General features: G+C 43.6%; 1 protein-coding gene across 1 annotated transcript in view; it reads right to left on the reverse strand.

Annotated features, from left to right (window-relative positions):
• Positions 1-427: 427 nt before the first annotated feature.
• The window catches only part of LOC119962290 (cell wall protein DAN4-like), a 37,835-nt gene continuing 19,774 nt past the window's right edge, over positions 428-18,488 (reverse strand). Inside the window, exons 4-5 of the mRNA XM_038790278.1 lie at positions 3,742-4,110; positions 428-1,235 (exon numbers count right to left, since the gene is read on the reverse strand). Of these exons, the coding sequence (XP_038646206.1) occupies positions 990-1,235; positions 3,742-4,110 (615 nt within the window). The 3' untranslated portion in view covers positions 428-989. The remainder of the gene's footprint in view (positions 1,236-3,741; positions 4,111-18,488) is intronic.

Here is an 18,488-nt window from a genome sequence, read left to right on the forward strand (position 1 = left end):
CAAGGGGTCAATGTGGACGCAATACAACTGAGCAAGCACTAGAGGGAGCATGGAAGAGGTATAAATAGAGACAGGCAGGCAGTTAGAGGCCACTTCACCAGGATGGCAGCTGGGAGCAGGACACAGACAGGCAGCACAGATGTAACATAGTTTAAACACTGGAGAGAGAACAAACTCAAAATAAAGCATCTACTTCAACTGTAAGACTATGAGCTTTATTCAGACACAAGGAACAACACATCCTCTACCATCTAGAAGAACAAAAGCAACAGACACATGGGAACACCACCAACTCCAAGTCGCTCATCATCCTGATTGGAAATATATTGCCGTTCCTTCACTGTCAAATCCTGAAACTCCCTCCCCAACAGCACTGTGGTGGGTGTACCTACCCTACATGGACTGCAGTGGTCTAGAAGGCAGCTTACCACCATCTTCTCAAGAGCAATTTGGGATGAGCATCTACTTCTGGTTTTACTTGTGATGCTCACATCCTGAAGTACCAATCAGAGGAAGTGATGATTAAGTCACATAGATAAGGATAGACTACAGTTTGAGTAATGTGGGGTCAGTTCTATTCACTGAGACACAAGGGAGACATTCAAATCCTGGAGAGGGTTCAGAAAGAGATTCTGATCCCAAGTCTCAGAAAACTGACTTACAGCAAAAGATTTTGAAAGGCAGCGTTTGGAAAGTGACCATATAAAAATAGATAAGATCAAAGTAGTACAGAAAAGTCAAACCCACATCATTACTGTGAATGAAATTACTGGAATAGATCATGTCAACATTGAAAGACTGGTTGATAGGTTAAATAGGGAGCTGAATGAAAGGGTGATAAAGGGTTATAAGAACTGGACAGGCACATTGGATAGGATTTTATTCACATAACACAGATCAGTTGTAAATGTATGTGGTCCAACAACCAGAGATTAATTACAAATAGAAAGTGAAAACTAATTTCTGGTCATACTTACTACATTTATATTTTACTCTCTCCTACTTTTTCTGCTTTGCAAATTGCCTCGTCCTGCAGATTGATAGCCATATACTCCTTTGTTGTTGTACATGTTGTACCTGTTGTGATTCCATTGATGTCTGTTACGTCTCCTTCTGTCCCAGGGATGTCTCCACCAACGCCACCCCCAATGCCCCCATTGCCGCCCCCAAAGCCATCTTCTTCTTGAACCATGTTTCCTCCTGCAACGCCAAGATCCTCCTCTTCTGTAATGTTTCTAAAGTAAAATATATCATTTACTGATGTAGTCTTCCAGATTCCTTATGATTCTGGAAAGATCCGAGAGCATTGGAAAGCTAAACATTTAACATCTTCATTCAAGAATAGCAAGAAATTATACGCCGATTAATCTATCATCTGTCAAAAATGCTGGAGTCCATTATTGAGGAAGTAGTGGAAGGCAGAAAATCATAGTACAATCAGGTAGAGTCAACACCATTTTGTGAAAGGAAAATCATGTTTGACAAATTGTGAAAGTTCTTTTTGGCTAAAAGGGAACATGTATGGTATTTGAATTTCCAAAAGGCATTTGATTAAGGTGCTACATAAGTTTACTGCAGAAGGATAAGAGTTCATGCTGTTAGGCATGATATATTAGCATGAATAGAGATAATTGACTAATAGGAAAAGGAGATTCAGGATAAATGGGTCATTTTCAGGTTGGCAAACTGTAACTATTGGAGTGCCACAGGGATCAGTACTTGGGACCTCAATATGTGCGATCGATATTAATCACTCGGATGAAAGTGTCAGTTGTATTGCAGCCAATTATGTAGATGACACAAAGATAGGCAGGAAAACAAGCATTGAGGAAAATACACGTGGGAAAGCAAGCTTTGAAGAAAATACAAAGAGTCTGCAAAAGGATATAGATATGTATATTACTGGGAGCCACAGTAGCACAGTGGTTAGCACTGTTGATTCACAGCACCAGGGACCTGGATTTGATTCCTGGCTTGGGTTACCTTCTGTGCGGAGTCTGCACATTCTCCCTGTGTCTGCATGGGTTTCCACCGGGTGCTCCGGTTTCCTCCCACTAGTCCCGAAAGGCGTGCTTGTTAGGTGAATTGGGCATTCTGAATTCTCCCTCAGTGAACCCAGTCAGGTGTCAGAATGTGGCGACTAGCGGCTTTCCACAGCAACTTAATTGCAGTGTTAATGTAAGCCTTCTTGTGACAGTAAAGATTATTATATACTAACTAAGTTGGCAGTTGGAGAATAATGTGGGAAAATATAAGGTTGTCCACTTGGGTAGGAAGTATAGAAAAACAAATGATTTAAAAGGAGAGAGACTGCAGAATGCTGTAGTACAGAAGATGTCCTTACATGTGAATCAATAAAATGTTAGCAGGCAGGTACAGCATGGGCCTTTATTGAAAAATCCATAGAGTATAAAAATAGTGAAGTCTTGCTGCAACTGTATGGGGCATACCTGAAGTAGAGTGTACAATTTTAGTCTCCTTATTTAAGGAGGGATATACTTGCATTGGACGCAGTTCACACAAAGGGTCACTTGGCTGATTTCTGGGATGAGGGACTTTTCGTATTTGGAAAACACGTTGGGTCCGTACTCATTGACGTTCAGACAAGTGAGTGATAATCTTATTGAAAGATACAATATTTTGAGGGGACCTTACGGTGTTTCTCTCACCCGGAATCGGGAACTAAGGGGCTCAGTTTTAAGAGACGAGATCTCCCATTTAAACCGGAGATAAGGAGGAACTTCTTCTCCCAAAGCGTTGTTCATCTTTGGAATTCTCTTCCACAGAGATATATTCAACGTTCAGTTAGATTTTTGGTCCCAAAGCAGTCAAGGACCATGGGGGAGGGGGAGAGGGGACAGATAGGAAAGTGGAGTTAAGACCACAATCAGATCAGCCATGATTTATTGACCGGTGGAGCAGGTTTGATGGGCTGAAAAGCCTACTTCTGCTCCTTTTATATACTTTAATATCTTCAGTATAAAGAAAATAAGTTTTTTTTTTACACAGCGATTTCTAGAACGCGCCTTGATGGTGGGATTTTCCATACCTGCCATCTGCAGGAATTGTGGCATGATGGAAAATGTGTTTCCCACAATGAGAAATGAGTTAGTAGTTTTATTCTCCTGACTTTGATGCCGGCCGAGTTCCCAGCTTCTCATCAATGTTGATTAAAAGGACAAAAAATATCGGACATATGTTGTCCTCCAAATTCAGTGTACGACCAGTGGATAATTAGAACGGTCTGTTTCCCGACAGATAATATGTGAAGTGCACCTGGCAAGCTTTGCTTCATCAATGACTTTAAGGTGTCAAACTACTGCTTTCACCTGCCTTTCACAGAGTTGCTGCAAGGTTTTGGGTGCTTGTAACATAAACCGTGCGAAAACTAGACACAGAAAGCTTGTTGGTGGGAATTGGGCAGAAAATTGAGCTTGAGTAAAAGACGAGTCATGATCTTGTTGATGGTCGTATTGTGTGGGGGCCTGTATGACCTATTCTTGTTCTTATTTCTTGTGTTCTTATATTAGTGAGCAGCAGACTGTTTCAGCGGTAGTTTCATAGAATCACCGTGCAAAGTCATGACAATTTAACCAAGGCACAAAATAATCAGGAGCCATTTCCATAACGTTTTATACTGAAAATCAGCTATATTTTCACTACTATTTCCACACCTGTTCTCATGATTTTGCAGGCCATCACTTCCTTCAACAATGAATTCAAAATAAATCAGAGATTTACCTTTCTACTGCATTCTTCTGATGAGTCACTGCTTTCCGATGATGATTTATTGCTTTCCGATGATGATGATTCATTACTTTCCGATGATGATGATAATGGTGGTGATTTGGTTGATGTTGTTAGAGTTGTTGAGGTTGGTGTTGAGGTCAGTGTTGGTGTTGATGTTGGTGTTGAGGTTGGTATTGGTGTTGAGGTTGGTGTTGAGGTTGGTGTTGATGTTGAGGTTGGTGTTGATGTTGAGGTTGGTGTTGATGTAGGTGTGATTGGTGCAGGTGTTGAAGTTGTGGTGTTTGTGTTCATGCATTGTATCACCACACTTGAATTCTCATTACGTCGAAGTGTGACCCAGCTGAAGCAAGTAGCAGTTATCTACAGATATAGAGGGTGAGATTGCAATTCAGTAACAATGTTCCAAAATAGAGTGAATTTTGTAATAGTGTGAGCATTAACAGCAGAATATTGAACAAATGGTTACACACCCGAGTGCCAAGGTGTTGTAAACACCAAAGGGTTTTACTAAAACAGGGTATTGTTTAATCACCAGGGTAAATGTTGCATTGTGCGTTAATGTGATAGCTTTACAGTTAGGGAGAACTTTCAAACTGATCAGTGTGGGAGACTGAATCTGTGTTATTCCTTTTCAGCTCCCTGTATTTCGCTGCCATATGTGGGAGTTTTCATTGGGAGCGATGGTCAGACTGACCAAAGGCAGATTGCAGGATAGAGATGGCTCTCTGTCACCTTCCATGATCCCATCGTTAACACTTTAACAACACTGGGCATCAGGAATGCTGCTGCATTCTGTATCCAGCACTAAACAGTGGAAGGCAGAGTTTAAAAAATGTAAGAGCTGTCTCCTTCAGGGAACGGATCACACAACTGATCTGATTGGATCAGAAAAGCGGGGTCACTGAGAGAGGAAAATCCTGGAGTTCCTCTCCAAAATATTGTGAACACCTATCCACATCAATGGCACCAAGGTGGAGATGATTGACAGCTTGAAATTCCTAGGTCTGCACATCACCAACAATCTGTCCTGGTCCACCCACATCAACGCTACAACCAAGAAAGCACAACAGCACATATATTTTCTCAGGAAGCTAAGGAAATTTGGCAATCCCACATTCACTCTTACCAAATTTTACAGATGCACCATAGAAAGCATCCTATCTGAATGCATCACAGCCTGGTATGGCAACTATTCAGTTCAAGTCCGTAAGAAACTACACAGAGTCGTGAACACCAGTCCATCATGCAAATCCGCCTCCTACCCATTGACACTGTCTACACCTCCCTCTGCCGTGGGAAAGTGGGCAGCCTAATCAAAGACCCCTCCCACCCGGCTTATTCACTCTTCCAACTTCTTCCATCGGGCAGGAGATACGAAACTCTAAGAACACACACGGAAAAATTCAAAAACAGCTTTTCCCCCGCTGTTACCAGACTCCGAAATGACCCTCTTATGGGTAATTTGATCTCATCACACATCTTCTCTACTGAGTAGCACTATATTCCATATGCTTCACCCAATGCTTGTGTCTCGTGTGCATTTATGTTTGCCCTATGTTTTTTTTTTCGAGTATGGAATGATCTGTATGGACTGTACGTGGAACAATACTTTTCACTGTACCTCAGTGCACGTGACAATAAATAAATACAAATACAACTGATTTAGTCTCTCCTCTTATGACAGTTCCGCCATCCCAGGAATCAACCTGGTAAATCTTTGCTGCACTTCATAACAAGAACATCCTTCCTTTAAGGAAACCAAAACTGCACACAATACTCCACGTTAATAAAAACAAATTACTGTAGATGCTGGAATCGGAAACAAAAACAGAAAGTACTGGACAATCTCAGCAGGTCAGAAAGTATCTGTGGAGAGAGAAAGGAACAAACGTTTTGAGTCTGGATGAGTCTTTGTCAAAGACTCGAAGCGTTTTCTCCCTTCACTCTCCAGAGATGCCATCATACTCCAGGTGTGGCCTCACCAATGCCTTACATCATTACAGTATAACATCCCTATTCCTATACTAAAATCCTCTTGCTATGAAGGCCAGCACACCTTTTGCCTCTTTACTGCCTGCTGTACCTGCACGCTTACTTTCAGCGACTGATGCACAAGGACACCAAGGTCTCGTTGAGTATCCGCCTCTCTCAATTTCCACCCATTCAAATAATAATCCTCCTTCCTATTTTTGCTATCAAAGTGGATAACCTCACATTTATCGATATTATACTGCACATGCATATAATCACTCACTCACCCTGTCCAAATCCCACTGAAGCATCTCTCCATCCTCTTCACAGCTCACCCTCCTACCCAACTTTGTATCATCTGTAAATTTTGAGATAATACATTTTGTTCCCTCGTCCAAATCATTAATATATAATGTGAACAGTTAGGGTCCTCGAACAGGGTTCTGGAGTACTCCACTAGTCACTGACTGCCAATCGGAAAAAAAAAAAAATTCTTCCAACTTTTTGCCTCCTGTCTGGTAACCAGCTTTCTATCCATCGCAAGACACTACTTACAATCACATGTGCTTGAACTTTAAATAGCAATCTGCTATGTGGGACCTTGTTGAAAGCCTTCAGAAAGTTTAAATAAACCATGTCCACCAGTTCTCCCTGGTCAAGTCAACTAGTTACATTATTCATGTCTTCCTTTGTGAAGACAGAAGCAGAGTATGAATTCAGTTCTTCAGCCATTTCTTTGTTCCCATTATGAATTCCTCCATTTCTGACTGAAAGGGGCCGACATTAGCTTTTATCAATTCTTTTCTCTCAATAAACTTTTACTGTCAGTTTTTATGTTCCCTGTTAGATTACTTTCATATTATATTTTCCCCTTCTTAATCAATCCTTTAGTCTGCCTTTGCTGAATTTTAAACTATTCCCAATTCTCAGGTCTATTGTTTTTGCTAATTTGTATGCCACTTCTTTGAATCTAATACTATCTCTAATTTCCTTTGTAAGTTATGGATTTCCATGGTTCCCTTCCTACTCTTGCGCCAAATAGGAATAAACAACCTTTGGAGTTCACCTATTTGTTCCTTGAATGTTGCCATTGCCTGTCTGCTGTCTTTCCTTCCAGTAACGTTTCCCAGTCCATTGTAGCCAGCTCACGCCTCAGACTATCATAGTTGCCTGTATTGAGATTCAGGACCCCAATCTTAGAATCAATTACCTCACTGATCACCATGATAAAGAATTCTACCATATTATGGTCACTCATTCCCAAGGGTTCCCTCACAACTAGGTTGCCAACTAATCTTTTCTCATTGCAGAACTCCAAGTCCACGATGGACTGTTCCGTTTTTGGTTCCTCAATGCATTGGACCAGAAAATCATACCTACACACTCCAAAAATTCCTCCTCTATTGTACTGTGACTAATTTGACTCACCAAATCTATATGCAGATTGAAGTCACAGATGTTCCTTGAACATATACTTTATAGAGAAATACAGCACAGAACAGGCCCTTCGGCCCACGATGTTGCGCCGAACTTTTGTCCTAGGTTAATCATAGACTTTTGGACAATTTTTCATGGCCAATCCACCCAACCTGCACATCTTTGGACTGTGGGAGGAAACCGGAGTACCCGGAGGAAACCCACGCAGTCACGGGGAGGATGTGCAGACTCCACACAGACAGTGACCCAAGTCGAAATCGAACTTGGGACCCTGGAGCTGTGAAGCAATTGTGCTATCCACAATGCTACCGTGCTGCCATTAAGAAGTTAACCTACACTCCCTTATTCTACCCTAATCCAAGTACCTATCCAATAGCCGCTTGAAGGTCCATAAATTTTCCGACTCAACTACTACCACAGGCAGTGCATTCCATGCCCCCACTACTCTCTGGGTAAAGAACCTACCTCTGACATCCCCTCTATATCTTCCACCATTTATCTTAAATTTATGTCCCCTTGTAATGGTGTGTTCCACCCGGGGAAAAAGTCTCTGACTGTCTACTCTATCTATTCCCCTGATCATCTTATAAACCTCTATCAAGTCGCCCCTCATCCTTCTCCGTTCTAATGAGAAAAGGCCTAGCACCCTCAACCTTTCCTCGTATGACCTACTCTCCATTCCAGGCAACATCCTGGTAAATCTCCTTTGCACCTTTTCCAAAGCTTCCACATCCTTCCTAAAATGAGGTGACCAGAACTGCACACAGTACTCCAAATGTGGCCTGACCAAGGTTTTGTACAGCTGCATCATCACCTCACGGCTCTTAAATTCAATCCCTCTGCTAATGAACGCTAGCACACCATAGGCCTTCTTCACAGCTCTATCCACTTGAGTGGCAACTTTCAAAGAACTATGAACATAGACCCCAAGATCTCTCTGCTCCTCCACATTGCCAAGAACCCTACCATTAACCCTGTATTCTGCATTCAGATTTGTCCTTCCAAAATGGACAACCTCATACTTGTCAGGGTTAAACTCCATCTGCCACTTCTCAGCCCAGCTCTGCATTCTATCTATGTCTCTTTGAAGCCGACAACAGCCCTCCTCACTATCCACAACTCCACCAATCTTCGTATCATCTGCAAATTTACTGACCCACCCTTCAACTCCCTCATCCAAGTCGTTAATGAAAATCACAAACAGCAGAGGACCCAGAACTGATCCCTGCGGTACGCCACTGATAACTGGGCTCCAGGCTGAATATTTGCCATCCACCACAACTCTCTGTCTTCTATCGGTTAGCCAGTTTGTTATCCAACTGGCCAAATTTCCCACTATCCCATGCCTCCTTACTTTCTGATGTGGAGATGCCGGCGTTGGACTGGGGTGAGCACAGTAAGAAGTCTTACAACACCAGGTTAAAGTCCAACAGGTTTGTTTCAAACACGAGCTTTCGGAGCACGGCTCCTTCTTCAGGTGAATGGAAAGGCTTGTTCCAGAAATGTTTATATAGACACAGTCAGAGATGCCCCGGAATGCGAGCACCTGCAGGCAATCATCATCTTTGATTTCCTGTTTAATACTATTCCCAACATTACCACTGCAGTTTGGTGGTCTGTATACCACCCCATGAATGTTTTTTGCCCCTTGGTGTTTCTTACTTCAACCCATACAGATTCCACATTGCCTGAGCTAATATATTTCCTTACTATTGTATTGATATTTTCTTTCATCAAGAATGCAACTCCACAACCTTTTCCTTTCCATCTGTGCTTCCTAAAAACCAAATAGCCATCAATGTTTAGTCAGTATCTTTGGTTACCTTGAAGCCATGACTCCCTAATCCCAGCTGTATCATACCCGTTTCCATCTACTTGATCAACTAATTAATCCATTTTATTTTGAATGCTCCGATCATTCAGATACAGAACCTTAAGTCCAGGCCTTTTAACATTCCTTGACTGATCTCTACCATTTTTCACAGTGTCGTAATCTGACTTTGGTTTCTCTGCCTATCATTTACCTCATTCTCCTTGCCTTCTTTTTGTCTTGTTTCTCTTGTTCTTGATTCCCTTGCTCTTAATTCTTACACAGGTTCCCACCCCCCTGCCATATTAGTTTAACCCCTCTTAAACCGCTCTTGCAAGTACCACCCCAAGGACATTAGTCCCGGTCTGGCCCACATGTACCCATACAGTTTGTAAAGGTCCCACCTCCCCCAGAACTTTGTATCAAGGGAGCCCATATTCTGCTTTCTCATGCCTTGTTTGAATGTTTGAAGTGCCTGCTCCGCCAAAATATTTGATGTTCGATGGTATGGAGCGGTCCAGATGTGCCTTACCCTGTTGGCAGGCATCAATGACTCAAACTCCTCACAAATCAACGGGTCCTATTGACCTATTTTTAATAACCTGTGGGTGCTAAATGATTGACATAGTTTTTCCATGGTGGCCCTCGAGGAAGTAGTGGACATCTGGGGCAAATTCTCCGACCCCCCACAGGGTCGGAGAATCTCCCGGGACCGGCGAAAATCCCGCCCCCGCCGTGGCCAGAATTCTCCGCCACCCGGGAATTGGCGGGGGCGGGAATTGCGCCGCACCAATCGCCTTGCCCTCCGCGCCGATCGCCGTGCCCCCCCGCGGCGATTCTCCGGTCCGCGATGGGCCAAAGTCCCGCCGCTGACAGGCCTCTCCCGCTGCCGTGATTTCAACCATCTCTGGTGGCGGTGGGATTGGCGGGGCAAGTGGGCCCCCGGGGTCCTGGGGGGGGCACGGGGCGATCGGACCCCGGGGGTGCTGCAACGGTGGCCTGGCCCGCGATCGGGGCTCACCGATCGGTGGGCGGGCCAGTGCCATGGGGGCACTCTTTTTCTTCCGCCACGGCCTCCACCATGGCGGAGGTGGAAGAGAACCCCCCTACCGCGCATGCACTGGTGGTGATGTCAGCGGCTGCTGACGCACTGGCACATGCACGAACCGGCGAAGGCCTTTCGGCCAGCCCCGATGCCGGCTGGCGGGCGTCAAATGCCATTGCTACGCCGGGACCCCCTGCTCCGCCGGGTAGGGGAGAATCCCGGCCCTGATGTCTGTCCGACAATTTGGAGTGGGTGTCTGAAAGGACCAGTAACATCGATCCCATGAATGGCTCAGCGAAGCTGGCTAAAGGAAGTTGAAGAGAGAGATTGCTTGTCCTTGATCTTACTGTTATTCATCTGTTATTTTGTATATAGTTTACCCATAGTTAATGCTAATAATTTGTTTATTGCTTTAGCTACAAGTGTTCTTGTAATCTAAATCAGGCAATCCGACAAGAACATTATATGGTACCAGGGTTGGATGGTATTAAACATGGGGGAAAAAAGGAAGCCTGCCACGAAGTCCACAGAGGTTTGAAGATTTTGCAGACTGCAAGAATGGAATCGTTGAAGCCAACAAAAGATTTCATGGTAATTTGTTTCCTACTGCAGTAACTTTAGAAGATTAATCAGATTCGCTTAAGGTAGCAATGCTCCTAACAGTGGCAAGACCTGAATAAATTATTGTGTTTAATAGGTTTAAAGTTACAAACAATGAAGATAGTAAATATTTTAACAATTTAATGCACAGTGCAGCCCCAGAAAGAATGAAATTAATGAATGCTATGTGTTTAGATCATGTTTACAGAATATTGGATGCACATTGCAGCCCCAGAGAGAATTAAATTGATGAAGGTTATGTGTTTAGATCATGTTTACAGAAGACAGGAGGTTCCATGGATCATTTCATCACTGACTTAAAGTTAGAAGCTAAAACCTGTAATTTGTCTGCGGTGGAATCTTCTATGATTCGGGGCCAAATTGTGTTTGGTGTGAATGAAATAAGCTGAGGGAACGGTTGCTGAGGGAATCGGAGCTGTCTTTGGAACAAACAGTTAAGATTTGTCAGGCTCATGAGCTAGCAGCACAATATTCTAAAGTGTTTCTCAGTAATGGCGGTGTCTTCTTGGAGGAAATCACTCCTGTTCCCAACAAAAAGGCGGGAAACTTCTGAAAAAAGGCTGGAAAGTTCCTGCAGCTCCTCACGCACCAACAAGCAGGTTGAAGATCAGGATTAAGTATTTTTGTGTAAAAGATATGATCAAAGGCACAAATTAAGGTAGTATCCAATATTTGGCAAGTTTTGTTCCAGGTGCAAAAGAAAAAAAATCACTTTGCTCAGAATTATTATTTGAAGCTCATAGTCTCCAGTGATGAATCATCATTGTTTGTTGGTATAATAATAGAAAAGAATAATTTTTGGAGACATAAAAAAATTCTCCAGTACTTAAACAAAATGCAAACTGATAATCCATTTAAAATAAATGGTTGGTGAGGACAAATGGCTGCTACAATTTGAAGTGAATGGTACAGGGGTCAAATTAAAGTTAGACACTGGTGCCAAAGCAAATTTAATCAGCATGACTGATTTTAAAAATCTAAAAATTCAGCCGATTAGAAGAAATCACAAAATATCTCGGAGTGATTATGATGGTTCAAACATTAAATGTTATGGTGCTTGTGACCTGTGTATGGTGGTGAAGAACACAGTTTATCCTGTCCTATTCTCTTCTCTATTTGAGGGCTTGGAATCATTATTAGGTGATCAGCCTTGTGTAGAATTAGGTCTAGTGCAGTTGGTATATAGCATCCACAAAGGATTGGATCAACACTCTAACGATTCTGAGAAAATTATCAGCAAATTCAGTGATCTGTTGACAGGTTTTGGTACACTACCATTCACCTACAAGATACAACTCAAAGAGGATGCAAAACTTGTGATACAGGCACCAAGAAGAATACTGGCACCTCTTTGGGATTGCCTCAAAAAGGAGCTAGTCAGAATGAGAAATTAAAAGTAATCAGAAAGATAGAAGAACATACCGACTGGGTAAACTCTCGTGGTCTGTGTAAAGAAAAAGAATGCCGATATTCGCATATGGTTGGATCCTAAATCTTAATGAATATCAAAAGAGAACATTACCAAATACCAAAATGTGAGGAAATCACATCTGAGATGGCTAGTGCACAATCCTTTATGAAGTTTGACACACGTCAGGGTTTCTGGCAACTAAAGCTAGAGGAGCAAAGTACAAAATACTGCACTTTTAATATGCCATTGGATGGTACAGCTTTCTGAGAATGCCTTTTGGCATAACTTTGGCATCAGAAATTTTTCACCGTGCCATAGAGCACATAATCGAAAGCATCAAAGATGTACGTGTGTACGTGGATGATATCATCATTTGGGGCTCAACCATGGAGGAGCACAATATGAGGTTGCTTTAACAAGCATCAGCAGAAATAGGCTGAAACTCAACTAGCAAAAGTGCCAATTTAGAGTAACTGAGGTCACATTCCGAGGTGACAAGCTTTCATTGCATGGCATTGAACATGACAAGGACAAAATTCAAGGGATTCTCAATATATCAAAACCAAACGACAAGAAAGCCTCTTGTCTGGGTATGATCGATTTTATAGGGAAATTCATTCCAAATCTGTCAGCAAAAAAATCTCCTTCACAAGACAACAGATTTCACTTGGACTGAGCAACATAAGCAAGAGTGGAAGAAGCTCAAGACTTCACGAACCACCACACCAGTTCTCACATTTTTTGACCCGTCTAAGCAGATTAAAGTGTCAACAGACCCGTCCAAAGATGGTCTGGGAGCAGTTCTTCTGCAACTCGAACATGATGATTGGAAACCAGTCGGGTATGCATCCACTCTCCATGACGGCAAACGACCAGAGGTACGCTCAAATCAAAAATGAATACCTGGGTTTAGTTGAAGGTTTGTAGAAATTCAATGACTCCGCCTTTGGGCTTCCAACTTTCACAGTTGACACAGATCATCGTCCTTTGGTTAGCATCATCAAAAGAAATCTCAACCAGATGTCTCCGCTCATTCAAAGGCTCATTCAAAGGTTGATGGTGAAATTACAACGCTTTGACTTCAATCTCATCTACACGTCAAACAAATATTTGTTTTTAACCAATGCATTATCGAGAGCACCGATACAAAGTATTGGTAGTGAAATTGCTGAAGATGTAGATCTGCATGTAAATCTTATTTCCACACTACTACCAGTATCCGATCCAAAACTACTGAAATCCAAGAAGGGACCTGGAAGGATCAAATGCTTCAGAGAGACGATGAGGAATACCAACACACACAGGCCCAGAGGTCAATGTATGGAGTTCTAAAATGTAAGATCTGAACTCAATATCATTCATGGAGTGATAATTTGTTTGAACACGATAGTTATACCTCAATCTATTCGCAAGGATGTAATAAAGAGGATACACAAAAGACATCTCACGATTGAAAAATGTAAACAGAGTGCTGGTGACTCTGTTTACTTGCCAGGTATAAACCAGGATATTGACAGGATGGTCAATTGTTGTGACACATGCCAGATGCATCGTTGTAAGCAAACAAGAGAACCTATGCAAATATCTGATTTACCTACTGCACCTTGGCAGAAAGTAGCTATTGATCTCTTTCACTACGAGGGAAAGATTATTTCATGATCATAGACTATTTTTCAAACTATCCCGAAATGGCTCTACTTTCAAGCAAAACACCAGGTAGTAATACTGCATCCAAGTCAATTTTTTCTAGACATGGATTTCCACAAGTCGTCACGAGTGACAACAGTCCTAGTTTTTGTTGTAAAGTGTGGCAACATTTTGCAGTCATGTACGATTTCAATCATAATATGTTGAGTCAATTCCAAGCCAATGGAATAGCTGAAAAAGATGTACATATTGTTAACAATTGTTGAAGAAAGCAATGGACAGCCAATCTGATTCATATCTCACACTATTGAGTGACAGACGATTACCATTGTCACATGGTAGATCGCCAGCAGAGTTACTCATGAATAGAAAATTGTGTATCGCACTTCCATACTTGGAAAAGAAGGAGGAGAATGTAGTGGTCCTGTAGGAAATGCAGAACATGAAAGCAAAACAAAAGCAGTTCTATGATAGAGTGCCTAGAACTTTATCACCTCCTGAGTAGTGATGACATTGTGAGAGGAGGAGATTCAGACAATTGGTCGAGAAAAGCTTTTGTACTTGAACAAGTAGCACCTCGTTCCTACAATGTACAGAAAGAGGATGGGTTAGTTTGAAGAAGAAATTATCTTGTGCTCTTGAAAACCAGAGGAGACTGTTGCAACGTGATGTGTGACGAATCTACATCAGAATCAACGTCATCTGCAGTGTCAGATAGTTCAGCAGTTCCTGAGCATGAGAATGTCATGGAGAATATTGAATCTACAAGTTCTGAGCAGCAAGGTCAAACTTTGAGAAGATCAACCAAAGACAGAAGAAAATCTGATCAACTCAATTTGTAGATTTGGACTATTTGTAGATACTGTGCTTGCTGTTCTTGTGTGAGTGTGTGTATATATATATATATATTTTTTTTTGTTAAACCAGTTTTAATTTCTTTTTAAATTAATAGTTAGACTCATAGGCTCATGATATCACATGTAAATATTTGGAGGATAATTAAATTATTTATTCCTTCAAACAAAAAGGGATGTAGTGATATCATGGTTACTTTGTAATTCACAGACTGACCACTAGGAGACTCATGTGTATGTAGGTGAATGTTAGAGCCAGGTGACCCATCAGACTGTCTGGAGGAAGATGGAAAGAGGTTGTTTTGTATATAGTTTACCTGCAGTTAATGTGTATATAGTTTACTTGCAGTTAATGTTATTTAATCGTTTATAGCTTTAGCGACAAATGTTCTTGTAATATAAATCAGGTCATCTGACAACATTGCACATCCATGCACAATTATGTGGCATTGTTTCACCAATGTGGAGTCCCTTTGAGTCCACATCAGCATCTGAGCGACTATCACAGGCAATGTCCATGAAGTTCAGCATTGCCACAACCTTGTCCTTTACTAGGCTGAGGGCATTTGTATTTGCTGAAAACAGCGCCCAGCGCTGCATCTGGGCTGAGGTTCTGGGGGAAATCCCCTTGTCTACTTTGAAGAGGACCAGTAGGGGCTTATGGTCAGTGATAATAATAAAAATAGTGTCGGCAGATGTATTGATGAAATTTCTTCACCACTTATATCACGGCCAATCCTTCTTTCTCCATTTGGGCGCAGTGGTGCTCTGCATCAGCCAGGGCCTAGATACATATGCTATTGAACATTCCGTGCTATCATCCCATTGATGGGACACACTGCTCCAATGCTTTATGTGGAGATGCCAGCGTTGGACTGGGGTGAGCACCAGAAGTCTTACAAGGTTAAAGTCCAACAGGTTTGTTTTGAATCACTAGCTTTCGGAGCACTGCTCCTTCCTCAGGTGAGTGAAGAGGTGGGTTCCAGAAACATATATATAGACAAAATCAAAGATGCAAGACAATATTTTGAATGCGAGTCTTTACAGGTAATTAAGTCTACACAGATCCAAATGGAGCAACTGGAGAGAGGGATAATCACAGGTTAAAGAGGTGTGAATTGTCTCAAGGTAGGACAGTTGGTAGGATTAGGGGCAGCACAGTAGCATAGTGGTTAGCACAATTACTTCACAGCTCCAGGGTCCCAGGTTCGATTCCTGGCTTGGGTTACTATATGTGCAGAGTCTGCACGTTCTTCCCCTGTGTGCATGGGTTTCCTCTGGGTGCTCTGGTTTCCTCCCACAGTCCAAAGAGGTGCGGGTTAGGTGGATTGGCCATGCTAAATTGCCATTAGTGTCCAAAAATTGCCCTCAGTGTTGGATGGGATTACTGGGTTATGGGGATGGGGTGGGGGTGTGGGCTTGTGTGGGGTGCTCTTTCCAAGACCCGGTGCAAACTCGATGGGCCAAATGGCCTCCTTCTGCACTGTAAATTCTATGGAATTCTATGATTTCGCAATCCCAGGCCAGATGGTGGGGGGTGAATGTAATGCGACATGAATCCAAGGTCCCGGTTGGGGCTGTCCTCATGTGTGCGGAACTTGGCTATAAGTTTCTGCTCGGCAATTCTGCGTTGTCGCGCATCATGAACCGCCTTAGAAAACGCATACCCGAAGATCAGAGCCTAAGTGCCCTTGACTGCTGAAGTGTTCCCCGACTGGAAGGGAACAATGTACCATACTTTGGGACATCCTTTCCTGCGGTGTATGAGGTAGACAACGTTGGCTGAGCTGCACCAGTATGTACCACATACCTGGTGGGTGCTGTTGTCACGTGTAATGGTGGTACACATGTCGATGGTCTGGCACATCTTGCAGAGATTGCCATGGCAGGGTTGTGTGGTGTCATGGTCCCTGTTCGGAAGGCTGGGTAGTTTGCTGCAAACAATGGTTAGCAAATGGCAGCAAATTCTTAGCTCCAACCCAGGAGACTCTGTCATTGATTCCTCAAGGACATTCTCTCTTTCTGGCACTGTAAAAAAAATTGTTATTCAAACCATTACCCCTTCTCCGATTATTAGTTGCCAGAATACTTTGTACCCATGAATATTAAACATCCAGTTCTCCCCTCTTTGAGCCAAGTCTCATTGAAACAAGCGTATTGGGTCAACTGGCGGGCAGGGTGTTCCTCGTCAGCCACGTTGGTGAGATCGTAGCCCGGATTTAACGACACTTAGTGCCAAAAATGAGCCCCCACGAGCTTCTCATCATTGTTGGCTGATCCGAGTCCTTACCTTCTCTGAGGATGGGGCCATGGAAATTGTGGGATAAATCGAGGAGAGAGTAGTTACTGACAGCTAGCGAGGTCAGGATCTATTGCCCTTTCACCCATTCACCCCAGATGACCTGTCTCAAGTGATTGGTTAATGTCAGACAAAATGATCCTTCTCTCTCACTGACCACATGTCCATTCTCTCGCAGGATCACCATCTGATGAGGCCAGGCCAGCCTGAGTCCTTTCCATCACACCCCGCCTCGCCACTACACAAGAGACCAGCTTGGAATAGAACTCAGAGGAGACACCATTGAGGCATCACAGTTGGCATTCCAACTTTCCAGCAGCGCAGATGCACACGCCTCGGTAGGCGAAATTAGGGCACAGGTTTCTGGGGCACAATCTGATGAGCACCACACAGTTGCTGATGCACATCGGATGGAGGCAGAAACATCCAGGGGAGTGAGCAGTCCAAGGTCTGCTGAATCCTTGGACTCAACTGGGTCCCAGTCAGATACCGAGCCTCTGGATAAAGTTCTCCCAGAGCTGATGCAGATGATAGGACACTGCAGTGACATTCAGTCGAGGATGTCAGCGACATTCCAGCAGGTGCATAGCTGATTGGACGAGTCCCAGAGGCTACAGGTGCAGGAGATTTTGCTGACAATGTGTGGCACTGAGGCCAACACTGCTAAGGTGGCGACCGCAGTGGAAAGCCTGGAGCACGACGTCTGCATCGTGTGGTGGTGCACAAGGCATGGCACAGTCAGTGATGACCCTGACTGAAGGCCGTGACATCATGTCCTAGTCACTGAGGGACGTGTCCTAGATGTAGTTGGACATTGCCGAGCATGCACCAGTCACTGAGGACCATTGCTGAGGGCATCAACACCATGGTGCCGACAATGGGGAGCCGCCAGCACTGGCAGAGCCAGGTAATTCAGAGGTTTCTGGAGCTCACTCCAGCTGTCCCTCTATCCCATGAAGTCTCCCAGGGCCCTCAAGGCACCATCCTGGAGGAGTAAATGTTAGAGGTCAACCTGGGGCCAGCCACCACATAGATGATGGCGGCCTCATGGTCTTCTGAAGTTCCCCCTCATGACACTGGTGCATCTCAACGGCAGCAGGCATAATCGGGTGGCGATTGGTGGCGATGCCTGTAACACTGGTAAGTCGGCGGAGGCCCCCCAGCTCCAGGTCCTCCAGAGGACATCCACAAAGGGCATCAAAGGCCACAGGGCATGGAGAGCAGCAGGCTGCCACCCCTCTGATGTGCATCCTGGGGAGACACCTAGATGTATCAGAAGATCAAGAAGGTTGAGCAGCACCAAGTGGGCTCTGAGGGGAGGAGGAGGGTCACTGTCTGTAGCTGGGGGGATGAAAATGTCAACTGTTCACTATCAAAACATGTTACACCTGATACATGGTGCAGCCTCTGACACATTAATTTTTACAGTGGGCCAGCTGGTTTAGCACACTGGGCTAAATCGCTGGCTTTTAAAGCAGGCCAGCAGCACGGTTCAATCCCCGCACCGGCTCCCCAAACAGGCGGCGGAATGTGGTGACTAAGGGCTTTTCACAGTAACTTAATTGAAGCCTACTTGTGACAATAAGTGATTTTCATTTTCATTTCCCCCCCCACCCCTTTTCCTCCACTCCCCCCAGCCCTCA

This window comes from Scyliorhinus canicula, chromosome 2, assembly GCF_902713615.1.
Source record: "Scyliorhinus canicula chromosome 2, sScyCan1.1, whole genome shotgun sequence".
Classification (NCBI taxonomy): Eukaryota; Metazoa; Chordata; class Chondrichthyes; order Carcharhiniformes; family Scyliorhinidae; genus Scyliorhinus; species Scyliorhinus canicula.